Source organism: Takifugu flavidus, chromosome 14 (assembly GCF_003711565.1).
Source record: "Takifugu flavidus isolate HTHZ2018 chromosome 14, ASM371156v2, whole genome shotgun sequence".
Taxonomy (NCBI): domain Eukaryota; kingdom Metazoa; phylum Chordata; class Actinopteri; order Tetraodontiformes; family Tetraodontidae; genus Takifugu; species Takifugu flavidus.
This window is the reverse complement of record NC_079533.1, coordinates 4,395,349-4,412,341: the sequence shown is the minus strand read 5'-3', so window position 1 is coordinate 4,412,341 and position 16,993 is coordinate 4,395,349. Positions and strand designations below refer to the sequence as shown.

General features: G+C 41.2%; 1 protein-coding gene across 1 annotated transcript; it reads left to right on the top strand.

The window, feature by feature from the left end:
• Positions 1-1,556: 1,556 nt before the first annotated feature.
• ywhag1 (3-monooxygenase/tryptophan 5-monooxygenase activation protein, gamma polypeptide 1) lies at positions 1,557-11,899 on the top strand. The gene is made up of 2 exons (XM_057055566.1): positions 1,557-1,809; positions 10,491-11,899. Exons 1-2 carry the CDS (start codon positions 1,723-1,725, stop codon positions 11,145-11,147), a joined length of 744 nt encoding a protein of 247 aa, XP_056911546.1. The 5' UTR covers positions 1,557-1,722; the 3' UTR covers positions 11,148-11,899.
• Positions 11,900-16,993: the final 5,094 nt, after the last annotated feature.

Below are 16,993 nucleotides of genomic sequence, written 5' to 3'. Positions count from 1 at the left end.
GAGGGTGCATGGAAGTTTGCCCAACCAGTCGACATGTGTTTTGTGGACTTGGAGAAGTCCCTCGGGGGGTCCTGTGGGGGGTTCTCCAAGAATATGGGGTGTCGGGCCCCCTGATACGGGTCGTCCACTCCCTGTACGATCGGTGTCAGAGTTTGGTCCACATTTCTGGCAGTAAGTCGAACTCGTTTCCAGTGAGGGTTGGTCTCCGCCAGGGCTGCCTTTTGTCACCAATTCTGTTCAAAACTTTTATGGACAGAATTTCTAGGCCCAGTCACGGTGTTGAGGGGGTCTGGTTTGGTGACCTCAGGATCGGGTCTCTGCTCTTTGTAGATGATGTGGTCCTGTTGGCGTCATCGGCCTGTGACCTCCAATTATTGCTGGATTGGTTTGCCGCTGAATGTGAAGCGGCTGGGATGAGAATCAGCACCTCCAAATCTGAGGCCATGGTTCTCAGTCGGAAAAAGGTGGAGTGCTTTCTCCGGGTCAAGGAGGAGATCCTGCTCCAAGTGGAGCACTTCAAGTACCTAGGGGAAGAATGGAGCCGGAGATCAACAGGCAGATCAGTGCGGCATCAGTAGTAATGCCGTCTCTGCACTGGTCCGTTGTGGTGAAGAGAGAGCTAAACCAAAAGGCGAAGCTCTCGATTTACCTGTCGATCTTCGTTCCTACTCTCAATCAATCAATCAATCAATCAATCAATCAATCAATCAATCAATCAATCAATCAATCAATCTTTATTTATATAGCATCTGTTACAATCAAAATTGTTTCTAGGTGCTTTACAGAATCCCAGGGCCTGACCCCAAACAAGCAATAGTGGCAAGGAAAAAGTCCCCTTTAACTGGAAGAAATTGGATAAAAGTGTAGTTCTGCACTTGTATTCTTAGATTATGTAAATAGGCACCGTTTTTATTTGTGTTTATTTTATAATGTAGAGAATAAAGATAATTGTTGTGTTGGGGGACTATATAGCCTGGACTGGATGAAGTATATGGTCAAGCGTTCCAGTGGCTTTACGGCACTTCGAGTAGAATTGGCTTCTTCAGAGCGATATGCTGCCCACCATACTAATTGTACCATCACCATTACAGAAATACAGTTAGCAAAATAAATATTACATGTTGATGCATTACAGAACTGGTAGTCCAATAACTCCATTAACCAACTGTACATTATTTTGAGTCCAAGTCTACATGATTTTATAAAAATAATAATAATAATAATGATAATAAAAGAAACTTTGTAAGAAATGTGCCTCTTGTATACTCAGTCCAGCCACAGCATTGTTATCCTTTTGTTACATTACAGAAGTGTGCGTATTTCAATTTGAATACTGGTTTATTGCTTTTCGAAGCCGCATGGTTCTGACCTCGTCACTACCTGTGGCGATACACTTCATGTCACGCATTTATGCCAAAGGCCTCAGTTTTCCGGTCATTATGTCTCGGAGCAGCTGGACAGAAAGACCGTCCGAGCGTGAGATGAGCGACGCTTCCTCCGGCGATCAGCCTCACTCGGCCTGCGTGATGACGCCTCTTAGGACACGCCCTCTTGGGTGGTGACACAACCTCGGAAAATCTCTCGGAGGGGGAGGGGGCGTTCCGTCGGCCGTCGCACAGACAGCAGTCAGCAGCTGCAGCGCAAAGACCGTTATATTTCACAAAAACACAATACGATTTAATTAGTTCGGAAACACACAGAACCACTACGCACATATCCAAAATGGTGGACCGCGAGCAACTGGTGCAGAAAGCCAAACTGGCCGAGCAGGCGGAGAGGTACGATGATATGGCAGCTGCCATGAAGTCGGTAAGTAGGCTTCTTCCTATTTTCTGGTGACCTTTGTCTTATGAATGTTTTTTTTGGAAGAATATCCTGGAAAATGTCTGTGGGGCTGATGGAAATGTGTTACAGTAAGTTAGGCCAACAGGCGCTCGGACCGGGCGTCCATGTCTGAGCGCATTTCCAATCCAGCGGACAAATCACACCGGATGAAATTTATGACTAAAGTAAAAGGAACAGGGACGAGTATATAGTTTGGCCGACCTCCTGTAGAACAGCTCGGTAAGGCCTTTAAAGCCCGTCTTCACACGTCTTCCTTTTTATGGTCGATTTGTGGGTTTGGAGCAGGGTTCGATAAGACGACGGTATGTTTGAAAAATCTCAGGGAAAGTGATCGCTTTTATTGCCGCTGTGCCTAGCTGGACTCTGCATGTCTGAAATGTGACTGTTTGATCTTGGGGCGGTGCCTTTCAAAGGCTTCTATAACGACCAGGCTGTCCGGTTGTGAAAAAACCCAGCGGAATAAAACGCTGGCCGACTGAAAGGCGGCGTTAATGCTCCGTGTTCAGGGTCGAATGTGTGTTTAATAACGATTAAGAATCAAAGCCGTCGAAAGAGGTACCTGGGGGCTGAACAGAAAGAAAGTGAGCGAGAGATTGGTTGTACCGCGACTAGAGTATTGAACCCTGCTGGTGGTGGTCCAGTTTTAAAGATGCTGCCTTCGAAGCAATCCGCCGTTATTTTTTATTGTAAATTTCCTGCTTGTCACCAGCGTCTTTTCACTCGGTCCACATTTTGGTGCATTGGACAGAACAATGTCGGCTGAAGAATGATTGGGATCGATTTGCGCAGAATCAGTGCATGCAGAAGAAACGCGTCCACCTTTCTGATGTAGGTGTTGGGTGGAGTAAGCGCTCTGAAATGCATAGCATATTGCATCAAATGCGGTCGTTTTTCGATCTGCAGAGGGTGGGTTGACAGGATTGGCTGCGTTGTCAATGCTCTGTAGCAACCACATACCTGCATCCTCACCTTCTTTCAGCATGTTCGTTTACACAGGCAAGCGACAGCATCTGCAGCACAGGCCCACCCATAGTGCAGCATTTTATGAGTTTTCATCATCACTGTCGCCTCCTTGAATATCTCTGTAGACAGAATGAATGGATGGATGGATTAAAAGGATGAGGTAAGAGATGCAGCATTTGTGAGGAATCCCACCTGCCTGCATTAAAGAAAGATAAAATCAGTGGATTTTTCCTTTCATACACTAGCTTTAGCTCCAGTAGCCAACCAGTAAGCCACGAGCTTGCTGAAAGCCAGTGCTGCTTTCACTTTACACAAGCAGAGTGTAGTGGTAATACCAGACGGGGGGCCCAGCTCCATCATCCACCATTTTTGCAGAGTCAGAGCTCCAAGCTGTCTCTCACCCAGTCAGTCTCTCTGCAGTGCCGGGCGGCGGGGTGTGTCTGCTGCCTCGCCCTTCAGTTAAAGGGAATCCCTTGCTACTGCAGACATGATTTCTTTGCCAGTGGAAGCAGGAGAAGCAGTTATTCCACTCATCTCAGGAGGAGTGCAGTGTCTCACAATGAGGCACTGATGTAATTAAACAACTAAGGACCAACAATGGACCACTCCATCCATGAGGCCGAGCTCAAATATTGTTAGAAATTATGATACTAAGGTCCCATAATTTGTACAAAAAAGCACAGTGTACAATTATTTATTTGGGAAGATATTATATACACATATTTTAAAGTTGCTATGTGAACTAAGCTATTAGTTCAGCTATTTGAATTAAAAACCTCTGACATCATTGACATGAGAGACTGACAGCTTCTGGGTGGAGCCAGGAAAAGAGAGTTGTATTTTTGGTTTACTGCATAACCTGGAAGTTGTACAACCTGAAAATGTTCTTATATAACCTTTTATAGTGTTAAAATTTATTTATTTACATCTTAGTTTAAAGTGCATATTTTGAGAAGCAGATCTTTCTTTGGTACTCTAGAATGTGGTCATTGTGAAAGAATAGTATATTAAGCGTATTAATTTCAATTGACCTTCAGGGGTCAGTTTCAAAAGCAGCTGTTGTCAGATTAGAGTTGCCTATCTAATGAGACTGTTATATCATACTATCACACTGGCATAGTGCCTTACTGCAGCTACTTATTGTTTAATGCTGATGCAATAAAAGTGGATTGGTGTTCTAGGTTTTAATGTGCAATGTTCTTTAAAATTATTAAGTATGAGATTGTATTTTCAGATGCTGTACCCTTCCTGGCAAAAGAGACAACTATTGCCAAGCAACTAAGGCTTTTGGGGGAACAATTTATGGGTTTCCTGGCTTTTCTTTTACAGTACATGTAAAAAAAGACACATTTTTACTTGCTTGGTCCTAGCACCATCTAGAGTACCGTATTTTCCGGACTATAAGTCGCACTTTTTTTCATAGTTTGTCAGGGGGTGCGCCTTGTACTCCGGAGCGACTTATATGTTAAATAAATACATTATTACAGAATTTCACATGTTCGTTATTTTCCTCATTGACAACCACAAGAGGGCGCTCTAGGCGGGTGTACTGAGGAACGAGTTCCTTTAGCTTCTTCTGCGTAGAAGAAGGTGCTTCGTCTATGGAGTTAGACTTGATTGTTTGGTAAACTTGCTCGGATGTTCTTTATGCTATAGTTATCTGAATAACTGTTAATATGTTACATTAACAAAGCAGACACGTACTCAGTTCGTTGTGGGTCATGTAGCTGAATTTGTTACGTTAGCATACTGTAACCCTATTGCTAATCCATGCGAATGGATTGCTAATTGCCTTTTAAGATGAAATGTATGTTCTTGGTCTCAGATTTTATCAAATAAATTTTCCCCCAAAATGCGACTTATAGTCCAGTATATCTATTTTTCTTCTTTATTTTGCATTTTTTGGCTAGTGCGACTTAAACTCCAGAGCGACATATAGCCCAGAAAATACGGTATATCAGTCAACGGCACTGCAGGAAATAACAATAATTGGGAGATGTTACTCTCTAAATATAGGCTATTTGTGTGTTTAAAGGGATCTCACCATTAATTGAATACGTACTATAAAAATGCTGAAAGTCGCAAAACACCCATATGTATAATTTCCCACAACTCCGTGGCTAAGGCAAGGCAACTCCTCAGCTTGTTGGTCGCCGGCCAGTGCCATAAGTAGCGTCAATTCCAGTCCTTCTTATTAAAACATCTTCCAGTCTTCCCTGTTTGTTATATGTCATTCCTTGATTATCCAATGATCATCTTTGGTGTTTTTTTAAGCTTTTCTTGATTTGTGGCATTTATGTCTAATGGTTTCTCTCCAGCGGCCATCGGAGACTTTGATGAATTGCTAATTTTGGTCTTATTGTGCAGCTCCTTTGTCTCTCGTCTACCACACAGTTCATAAACATCTGTACCTTGTTGTTCGACTAGGGTACTGCCTTGCTTGTAGCCCTTAATATTTGATTTGTAAAGAAATACACACTATCGCTATTGCATAATCATAGGTATGACTCACCAGTGATGTAAATCCCCTGTCCAATCATAGAATTGTTGAAGCCTCATTAACATACTAATATCTACTCAGCACGCTTGGAATCCAAGACCCTACGAGTGGAAAAGACTCCAATCCATACCACGCAAAGCTGAGTTGCCCTGAATTAGTCACTAGTGGTAAAGCAGCAAAAAAAGTGCTTGACATGTGGAATCTTCCTGTTTGGAAGCAGAAAATTTAGATGTGTTTTGTGAAAGAACTTTTTTAATTCCTTCAAACAAAACTATGCATGATCTGGTTTATTAAATCTCATTTGATCAAGTTAACCCCTCAGCATCAATTTCCACATCAAATTTAAATCTGTAACTATATTTCAATACAAATGATTGATAAACAATGCTATTTACATGTTTCAACTTCCATTTTAAATTATATTAGTTCCTAATCTGATTGACTCAGTGGACCACCCAGATCAGTTTTTTGTATAGACACGACCCACACGACCACTGACAGACAAGTTGCCATAGCAACAGCAAGTAAGAGGGCAGAATTAGCCATGGTCAATAGGTTGTACGATGTTGGCTCACCAGCCAGCCAATATCCCAACTGCTTTGCATCTTATACCTCAAATATGTAAATAGAGATATGGTTGGAATTGATCTTAATTCGTTTTTAGATCTGGAGTCAGAAACACTTGCGCTGAAAAATTGTTAATGTTTAAAACTTAATTTTAAGTTGAATTGAACTGAATCAAAGGTTTGATGTGCAAAATTATATTGAAGCAGTCCAGCAGAAATATGTTGAGATGATAAGTAGGTTTATTATGCATTTCCATGCTTGCAGTCTGCAGAGCTCGCTGTTGCTTGTTATAGTGCAGTGATATCAATCTAGGGGAAATTATAGTGTGCTGACTTGACACTACACACACTTTTTGTAAGAAGTATTTGTCTTTGGAAGTGAACGGCGCTCAACGCCAAGTTGTCCATTACGCCTAATGAGCTGAGTGGGCTGTTCTCTGGTGGTTGGCAATTCAGTGTTTGTACAGATGTGGTGTTAGACTACAATTCTCTTTAAACCTGTTTTTGGTCATAATATAGCCAGTCATCAGACTGTTTATTTAAACAAGCATTTTATATGAGGAAGCATTGGTTCTGCCACAGATGGTGCTTGGCTGCTAATATCCACTGTTTGTGCCAAAATAAAAATAAAAAAATCATAGGAGACAATCAAGATAATCATCTCATTCAATCCCCTGTTGACCCGAGTATTTCACAACCCCAGTTGCTTGATCAAAGTGATGAAATAACATCTATTTTTTTTAAATTGAGGATTTGCACATGACTATGAGAACTCTCATTAAGTCAACTTCATTTGGTAAACCTGTATGAAATATTATCCTGGATCTTGTGTTTTTGTTTTTTTATGTATAAAATTTCTAAAACAGTGGGAGCAGGATGTTACATCTTGGGGGAGGAATGACAGCATACTTAGTATCAAGACAAAATCAGTTTTATAGTCCCCATATGTGCTTTTGTAGCGCTTGGATGAATGAATCTCGAACTTCAGCAATGCATTTTCCTGGAGTTATCAAATCAAATCAATCTTTATTTATATAGCGTCTTATACAATCAAAATTGTTTCAAGGCGCTTTCCAGAATCCCAGGGCCTAACCCCAGACAAGCAACAGTGGCAAGGAAAAACTCCCCTTTAACAGGAAGAAACCTTGAGCAGGACCAGACGCATGTCTCAGTCACCCATGTTTCTGCTGTCATCTGGACCTGCAACACCTGTCACCACCACCATTGTTGGGGTTTTCCAAATTGTTCATGTGCCAGCCCAAATGTTACAGTGTAAAGTGTTTTCCATAGATCAAAAATGATCAGAATATTTTTTAATCAATGAGATTGTAGTCTTTTATTATGACTAAAAGAGGTACTCCTTCTTAGGAGGTGTAAAAGAATAAACAGGTCACTATCCTGGATCACATTTGATGATCTTACCTTTCGCAACATGTCCCCTGAACCTTCTGTGCTCTTTAAAACATTACCAGGGCCGGTGTTTTTTCTTTTATCATTGATTACTGACAGATACAGTACAACTATTTGGCTAGTTATAAAATGGGAGAGTAATGATTAAACGATAATACAAAAGCCAAAGGAGTGATTATTAATGGAATATCAAAGTAAATAATTGAGGTTAAAGAAGCTGTGACAGGAAACATTTAACTACATTTGCCTAATTAGATTTAGGTTTTGACCGTGTGAATATTTGTTTTCCTTAATCCTCTTATTACAATAATTTAATAACTTCTCTTTGTTGCTTTGGTTTGGATGACAGTGGTATTTGTTTCAGATAAGCTGCCCTGAATGAGTTAAAGGATTATTAGAACTGGAATATATTGTACACATTAAGGTAGTTGACAAAATTGAGACAGCTGGATATTGAAGCCATTAAAACAATTGAGTTTAAAGTCTTAGGGTTATTATGCACTAAGTATGGTTATTAATAATAGGCCACAGTTTTTCCATATGCAGAAAATGAGTATCGTGTAGAGTCTGAAAAAGCAACTAGCTTAATAAAATCCCAAATTTTAATATACTCGAATACAGCTCCATTTAGGGAAATAGTCAGGAAGTGAAGATGAATATGTGACACGTGTGCCAGCATGCATCAATGCAGGAGTTTTGCTTTTGGGAATGCTTTATACAGAATTATAAACAAAATTATACAGACTTTTATTAGATAGTTTTTCCACTCTTCATTCCAGTCCTATAACCAGATTCCATTTTCTGTCAATCAGCCTGTTGAATCAGGCTCTTTTGTCTTTTTGGGTATGAAAATGATCTGGAATCCCAGAACTATATAGAAGCATAGAAAAAAAGAGCTACTTAAACCTAGCATTGCTAAGAAACACACCCTCTCCTTGCTTCCCTTTTCCTCACACCAGACTGTGTCAATTCACATTGCACATGAAGTGGTCCACGCTGTATTTGTGCTGGGCTATTTTGCACAAGGTTGGTGGGGATCATCACATTGGGTCGAGCACAGCGAGTGAGTTTGTGTAAAATAAGGAACCGTGGAGTTAGTGTCCTTGTTATCCATCTAATGAAAATGTCAGTGGTGAGGTTGGAGACCCCCCTAGGCTTTACTTGCTTATTGTTTTTGTCTCTCTTATGACATTGATGGCTGAGAGCTGTCGAAGAGGGAATGATTGATCTTTGCCTGGCTTTTGTTTGTCCCATTATTTAAATGTTTCAGTGTTGACGGCCCTTTTCAAGCATGAGGCACGAGAGGACAGGCGCAATTGATGAGCTCAATATGTAGACAGAGTCTTATTGTCACTGAAGCAGCGCAGGGTCTGACTGGGCTTTCTGCTCACCCGCACCCTTCTGAAACAAAGGCGGCCATGTTTTCACAGTCATGGTGTTTACACCCTCATGGTTTGCTCTCTCCACTGTTCCACTTTTAATTTACTCTTTTGGCAACACACCCTGGTTGTATATTAAATATAACATAATGACGCATGACACAGAGCTAAGTCCATGTCTGTGCTTCAGGAACAACTAATGCGTGGGGGAAGGGTGACTTTCTCCTGTACTCCCAGTTGTCGTTATTATGCAATGGAAGCCATTATGGCTGTATGTGTGCATACACTTCAGTACAGAGTTCACAATATTTATGTCAGTTATAAATTTTACTGCACAATATGTGAAGGCAGTCCTTAACAGTACAAAAGACTACAGTCCTGCTCATGGCTTTGTTCATACGTGGTTTGTCATTTTTTCTTTATGTCAGGTTTGATATGCAGTATTTAGGATACACAACTCAGCCTCTACAGATCTACAGATATTCTACTTCTCTGTAGGATATATTGGTGGGCATTTGAGTTTCAGTGTTGTACTACAAAGTTACAAGTAGAAGCTAATGAAATTAGATTTAAAAGATATGGAATACATTATTTTTTATTTCAGTATTTTCTTAAATATTTAAATAGATTTACCTGTTGTCAGTTTGCAAATTTGTGTCTTGTAAGAAGAAGTCACCATTGTTTTCCGACACAGCTTAAATAATAATTTAAACTTTAAATTATTATTTAAATTATTATTTAAATTTTGAAGAATCATTTCAAGAGATGATCTTAAACAAGTGCTGGTGTTTCACGTGCTGGGTCTATGTTTTTGTAACATCAAACCAGGGAAACAACGCACTACCAGTCTCTTCCTAGATGGCGGGACATCTTTGTCCATGCTGTCCACCATTCTCTCCATCATATCCAGCACAGACAGAATGGCCCACAAACAAGGAGATTTTGCAGTTGCTATGGAAACAAGAGATTGCATCACCAAATTTTGCTCCCCCTCCCCTCCATACAATATAAATACTTTTAAAGAGGCAGGCTATCTGTAATTGTTACTTCGGTACTGGAGCGCAGAAGTTTGTTATGTTTGCAGTAATTGATCAAACAAGCACTCTTCACATTCACTTGCCTATCATTTCTTCATCCAGTGAAATACGGAACAGGGATTAGCAGTAAATGTTAGCTTAATGTTTGCTGGAGTGACACCTAAGGATCAAGACAAAGCTGCTGGATCACAATGAGTGAGGCAAAGTTCTGATTTTTAACTTCTGATGACATCAAGGATACTGCGGCATCCAAGCAATGTTTGTGCTGGATCCAAAAGCATCTTTTCTCCATTTCTGTATTGAGTAGCAGGGCAGTAGATGTGATGAGCAGTAACTGCAGTGTAAAGAGCTGCTCTGTGATTGGCTTGACCCACTCTTTTGTTGAGTTGAATTCTGTTATAAAAAGAAAGTAACAACAGGCTTCATTCTCAGAAAAGGTTTGTAAAGATGCCTCTGTTGCACTGTCCCAGTGGGATATGAAGGATTAAATCCCCCAGCCAGACACAGTGCTGCCCAAACAAAACAGCCCATAGCATCATGGACAGCCAATCAGAGCTCTGCTCAAAAGATGGTGTCAGTGAGCTTTAGGGACAGTTTGTTGCTTTGGCTATGTTACAATTTTTTCACCTTTTTATTTAAAAGAGAGTTTGTCAGGATGTCACAAATTTAATGCTCTTTCTAATTCTAATTTTTTAATAAATTATTGTCATTTTGATCAGGCAAAAGTCTGGTTTTGGACATAAAAGATTCTTTGATAAATGTGTGCTGACTGTTTCTCCCGGTTCTCCAGGTCACAGAGCTGAATCAACCACTTTGCAATGAGGAACGGAACCTCCTCTCTGTGGCTTACAAAAATGTCGTCGGAGCCAGGCGCTCATCCTGGCGCGTCATCTCCAGCATTGAGCAGAAGACATCTACAGATGGAAACGAGAAGAAGATCGAGATGGTGCGAGCTTATCGGGAAAAGATTGAGAAGGAGCTAGAAGCTGTCTGCCAGGATGTTCTCAACCTCCTTGACAACTTCTTGATCAAGAACTGTAATGAGACACAACATGAAAGCAAGGTCTTCTACCTGAAGATGAAGGGTGACTATTTCCGCTATCTGGCCGAGGTGGCCACGGGGGAGAAGAGAGCCTCGGTGGTTGAGTCCTCTGAGAAGTCCTACAATGAGGCTCATGATATCAGCAAAGAGCACATGCAACCCACCCATCCTATCCGCCTGGGCCTGGCTCTCAACTACTCCGTCTTCTATTATGAGATCCAGAACGCCCCGGAGCAAGCGTGCCTCCTGGCTAAGACCGCCTTTGATGATGCCATTGCCGAGCTGGACACCCTCAACGAGGACTCCTACAAAGACTCCACTCTCATCATGCAGCTGCTACGAGACAACTTGACGCTGTGGACAAGTGATCAGCAGGACGACGAGGGAGGAGAAGGCAACAACTAGAGTCCAAAACCTCATTCTACCAAAACAACACAACCTGCGTGCTCAAAAAATGAAGGCAAAATAATGATAATAGATTAAAGTTCTTAGAAATGTTTAAAAAAAAGAGGGGTGGGGGTGTTGGGATGCAAAACTTCGGTCGCCATTTTAGCCGATGGTACTAACACGGCTGCTGTTCTTTATTTTTCAACAAATAAAAGCGAAAAATGTAGGATGGCGAGGGGGAAATTGGTTTTAAATGTAACCTACAGTTCAAAAATAAAAGATTCAATCCCCTTCTTGGTTCACTCTGCAGCATTTGCCAAAATACCACTTAAGCAAGAAGTTTGTCATTCATCAGTGTGACTGTTGAGTAATGGAGCCTTCACACTGGCAGACTGATCTCATCACACACGTTAGCCGAGCTGTCATATTTGGAAGATTCGCTTATCAATGCTTGAGGAACAGGAAGGTTAGAGCAGTGTCACAGCTTTGTGTTGTGTGATGGAGTGAGTAAGCAGGCAGACAGGTTCTGAAGATGAAGATGGTGTGACTTTACTGTGCAACATCTTGATCATGGAGCGAAATGCAGGTCGTCTCTGTTATTTAAGATCACATGAAAAGTGTTTCTGCGTGCTTTATGTCAGATATGTGTCCAGCTCAGTCAGTCATACTGTAACTAAAAAGACAAATTTAAGTAAACCTAGTGCAGTTTATCCCTCTCATGTGCTGATGTGCTTTATTAAATAAATTAAGTGTTTTTGGACACCTACCAATTATTGTCAGTACTGTCGTCACTGTTCTGTCGGCTCCTCATCGTCATACCAAATTGTGTAATTGCTAGAAGATTTGTCAACAAATAGGAAATTAAACAGAAATATGGTGATATAACCCTTTAAAAAAGTCCAACTTTATGTCATGCTAGCTTTCCCTAACATTAGAAGTCAACACCAGGAACTGAAAATTGATTATCAAATTGAATGATCGGTGGATGGAGCACGTTGGATTTGTTGTCTTCAGTCGATTGGTCCAGAATGCACTTGCCTATCATTTCTTCAGTGTGAGATGAAAACTGCTTCAATATTATCCATAATACAATATTGTGCATGCTGGTGATGTATTTATACAGTAGCTTCAATTTATTAACTTATACTGTAGATGTTATGTATTCATACAAACATGTAATTACTAGACATAAATTGGATTATTTTCTATTTATTTCTTATGATTGCGCTTGTTAGCTACATCTTATTTTAATCTGTGTTGACCTTACTCCATTTGCTGAAGTGGATTGTTAACAATAAATTGCTCCGTTACAGAGACGCTATGGTGATATACAATTCTTGGTAATGGTAGCAAAAAGCTCCAGTATCGACCAGACTACTTAGCATTGTAAATGATGGTGGTTTGAGTTCCAATTTAACAAATGTAACCCCAACTCCGTGTTGGTGTTGATAAACTTCCTCTATTTGAAGCATCTAAGAAGCACCTTTGCCATCATGGTGCCACCAGAGTGGAATACAGAGACTAGAAGCAGCAGAAGATGGACAACAGAACCAACAGAAGAAGGTAAAGATTTGTAAGGTAGCTGCTAGAATCAGGGCCTCGATAATCACAGTTTTTCATTTTCTGCAATTACAGCCCATTTTGAGGAAACTAAACACCAGAGTGAAGATAATGGCTTTTTCTCCATATTCTTTAGTGATATGGACTTGAAGACTCGGAAACCATAACAAATGTATAACTCAATTACTTCACCTCCCAGTCAGACCAGTCTGTGCTGCATGCTTAGAGTCCAGGTGTGTCAACATGCATCAGTCAGTGTATGCATTCATTAACCTTTTGATATTAGACAATGTATTTAGACAGTCACAAATCTTGACATGTTGCAATGACGAGATGGACCTGGAAGAGCTCCAATTCACCACCCCTTCAGCTCCAAAATTGGGGAAACAATGGAGAAACCCCACCCCCTTTATAACACAGGAATAGAATGCAGCAGCTTCCAGCCTCGCCCTCACACTGATGGATTACCACTGGCCAGTCAGAGGACAGGATGGTCTTCTGCCCATGCATCACACATGGTAGGTCGAAGATAAATCCATGTGTGAATTACAAGAACTGTCCTCACCAAATAACATCTTTATGTCTTCCAAAATGTTCTGAACAATATGGATCTTTTAGAAATTGCCAGGCTTTGCTTTGTTCAGGGCTGGATAGCTGCTAGATTGATGGGGATTTGCATGAATAATTTAGGCCTGTGTTAAACTGGGAGGAAACAGTGACTCATGGAAGAATTAAAATTCAAATGTTAAGTGGTTTTGAAAGTAGTGCCTCCCTTAAAGGCAGCGAATGTCTGGCTCCCATGAACGGCACCGCTCAGTGTCACCAAGTGCCATATTATGGATGCAACCTGAACATGACAAAGTTCTTTAAGTACATTATCCACAGTACATTTGGATACATAATCAACTAATAGAGCAGAAATATCTAAGTTAATTACAGCAGACACCAGAGGTCTGAGGCTGGCACTAATTCATGTCTGCCATCTCCTCTCTGGAAGTACACAGCATGCTGGAGGTTTAGTAGCTGTGGCATCTATAAATAGACCTTCCCTGCAGGTCTAGAGTCAGGAGTAGATCTAGAATGTGCATTAGTGGGCTGATAAGTAACGCATATGACTGCAAGCAGAGAGAGAGGAAGGAGAAAAAGTAGTGATGAAAACCAACAACTGCTCAGATGATTACCAGAAACATCTTCCACTTCCCCCTGCATCAATCAGTCTTCATTTATATAGCATCTGTTACAATCAGAATTGTTTCTAGGGGCTGTACAGAATCCCAGGGCCTGACCCCCAACAAGCAACAGCGGCAAGGAAAAACTCCCCTTCAATCAATCAATCAATCAATCAACCAATCTATCAATCTATCAATCAATCTTTATTTATATAGTGTCTTTTACAATCAGAATTGTTTCTAGGCGCTGTACAGAATCCCAGGGCCTGACCCCCAACAATGGGGACCCTCCTGCTGATGGCCGGCTGGGTAGAGAGAGAGGAGAAGGGGGAGGACAGGTAGAGGAGAGAATAGGTAGAACATAGAAATGCATTATATTAATTAAAATAATCTGCCGGTAGAGTCGGGTTGGGTGGGTCAGTGGGGTCGGAGGTCAGTAGGAGAGGAGGAGAGGAGAGGAGAGGAGAGGAGAGGAGAGGAGAGGAGAGGAGAGGAGACCATGACCCAGTTAGGTGACAGAGGCCTGTCAGGTGATCATGTTTCTGAACCCGGCAGCCTCAGCCTATAGCAGCATAACTAAGATGTTAACCTAATAATTAGACGACCCCCTACAGATGATAATTTGTCTGTCTAGGATAATAACTGGAACTACAGAATTACTGACAATAAGCTTTTTCTAAGTGGGAGGTTTGAAGGCTAATCTTAAAAGTAGAGATGGAGTCAGCTTCCCATACCTGGACAGGGAGCTGGTTCCGCAGCAGGGGGGGCTTGTAGCTAAATGCTCGGCCCCCCATTCTACCCCTAGAGACTCTGGGGACCACAAGTAGACCAGCATTCTGAGAGCAGAGTGGTCTATTTGGATGATAAGGTGTCACTAGCTCCTCCAGGTAGGATGGCATCTGAGGACGTTGTAGGTCAGAAGAAGAATTTTAAAAATTATTCAAAATTTAATGGGCAGCCAGTGAAGAAATGCCAGTACAGGAGTTATGTGAGCTCTTTTGTCAATACCTGTCAGAACTCTAGCTGCGGCATTTTGGATCACCTGGACGCTTTTTAAAGAGTTGTTTGGACACCCTGATAATAAAGAATTACAACAGCCCAACCTGGAAGTAACAAATGCATGGACTAATGCATGGACTAACTGTTCAGCATCAGTAGTTTCCTGATCTTTGCAATGTTTCTCAGGTGAAAAAAGACATTTCTAGAGACTATATTAATGTGTGAGTTAAAGGACAGATTTTGGTCAAAAGTTACTCCAAGATTCCTCACAGGGAGACTAGATGCTAGGGAGATACCATCTAGAGTGATCATGTGATCTAATCTAGACCTGAGAGGTTCAGGACCAAACACCATGACCTCAGTTTTTCCTGAGTTCAGGAGAAGGAAATCTGAAGACATCCAAGACTTTATGTCTTTAAGACAGGTCTGAAGCTTCATTAACTGCTCTGTCTCCTCTGGTTTCATGGATAGATATAGCTGAGTGTCATCAGCATAACAATGAAAATGTATCCCATGCTGCCGAATAATGTTCCCTAAGGGAAGCATGTACAAGGTGAAAAGGATCGGTCCAAGTACAGAACCTTGAGGAACTCCATGGCTAACCCTACTGTATGAAGAGGGAACGCCATGGACATGAGCAAACTGGTATCTATCAGATAAATATGATCTAAACCAGTCTAGTGCTGTCCCTTTAATCCCAATCACATGTTCCAGTCTCTGTAACAGGATGCTGTGACCAACTGTATCAAAAGCTGCACTGAGGTCCAGCAGAACCGGCATAGAAACCAGTCCATGATCTGAAGCTATAAGAAGATCATTAGTAACTTTAATAAGTGCTGTTTCTGTGCTGTGATGAGCTCTAAAGCCTGACTGAAACATCTCAAACAGGCAGTTTCTTCGCAGGTGCTCCAGTAACCGAGTCACCACCACCTTCTCAAGAATTTTAGAGATAAAAGGAAGGTTGGATATTGGCCCATAATTGCAATAAGCTGTTAGTAGCTAGTAGGTGTAAGCTGAGTAGGTCAGTGGAGTCACAGGTCAATGCACAGCTATGAAGTCAATGATGCCTGTAGATGGATACAGAGAGGAGAGGAAGCCGTGAGCCAGCAGGATGGCAGAAGTCTGTTATACACAGGTTGATTGTCTAAAAGCAGTAATTACACATCACAGCCCATCCTGTGGCCCCGCATGACCCAATTCTTCCACATCCTAGAAATGTGTTTTACAGGCTCCTCTTCATCCATATGGAAATGTGCGGGTTGTGAGGAATTAATTTATTTGCTGTGCAAGGGGGTTGAACTCAAAATTGAACAAACATCCAAAGTAACAGAATCGTTTTGCTTTGTGGGTTATGAAATCATGTGAAGGATTGTGTCATTGAGAAGGACCAGGCCCGTCACCCACAAGAAAGCCGACAGGAAAGAGCGAGCCCCGGAGTTTTGGTTTCTGTTCTCACCTCATACCATTACTGAGCTGAGCAGAGTCTAAAACACAAGTCACACCTCTGAGCTGAGCACTGCATTAAGAGGACCATCCCAAGTCTGTAGAGAAAATAAAAGTAAAACCATACAATTACTGTCGGGGAATGTTTGTGGTGTTACACTTGGGTGCTTAAATATTTAATTTAAATTAATGAATGATCACTTAATTGAAAATGTATACATTTGCTTTTATATACATTTTCACATACATGTGGGTTTGATGTCGGTGACCAGTCTCAATTATTAGACATGTATATTCATAAGGAAGATAAATGGAGCCAGTCATGGTGTTTGAGTTGAAGAAAATGTTGTGACTCAGAATTCTGTCTCTCTCCATCAGACTGAAAGAAATATTCTCAAATAAATCTGTAAATATAGAGTAGCAAAACAACAAAATATGCAGAAAGAATAATGGAGTAAAAGTTTAATTTGGCAGGAATTTTTAGACATACGTATACGTATACCTTCAGTTAATGCATTCAGGATCAGCGTGTTCTTTCTGTGCCTGTGTAATTTTTCTCCAGGTAATGTCCTCCCACAGGACATCCACAAACATCCACATTATTATTCCATTATCTTGTACAAATGCAGCCATATGTGTACTAAAATACATGTGTGTGTGTGTGTGTGTGTGTGTGTGTGTGTGTGTGTGTGT

Coding starts and splice junctions, on each gene's coding strand:
- ywhag1 (XM_057055566.1), top strand. CDS start 1,723: ATGGTGGACCGCGAGCAACTGGTGCAGAAAGCCAAACTGGCCGAGCAG. Junction 1,810..10,490: donor TGGCAGCTGCCATGAAGTCG/GTAAGTAGGCTT, acceptor CCGGTTCTCCAG/GTCACAGAGCTGAATCAACC.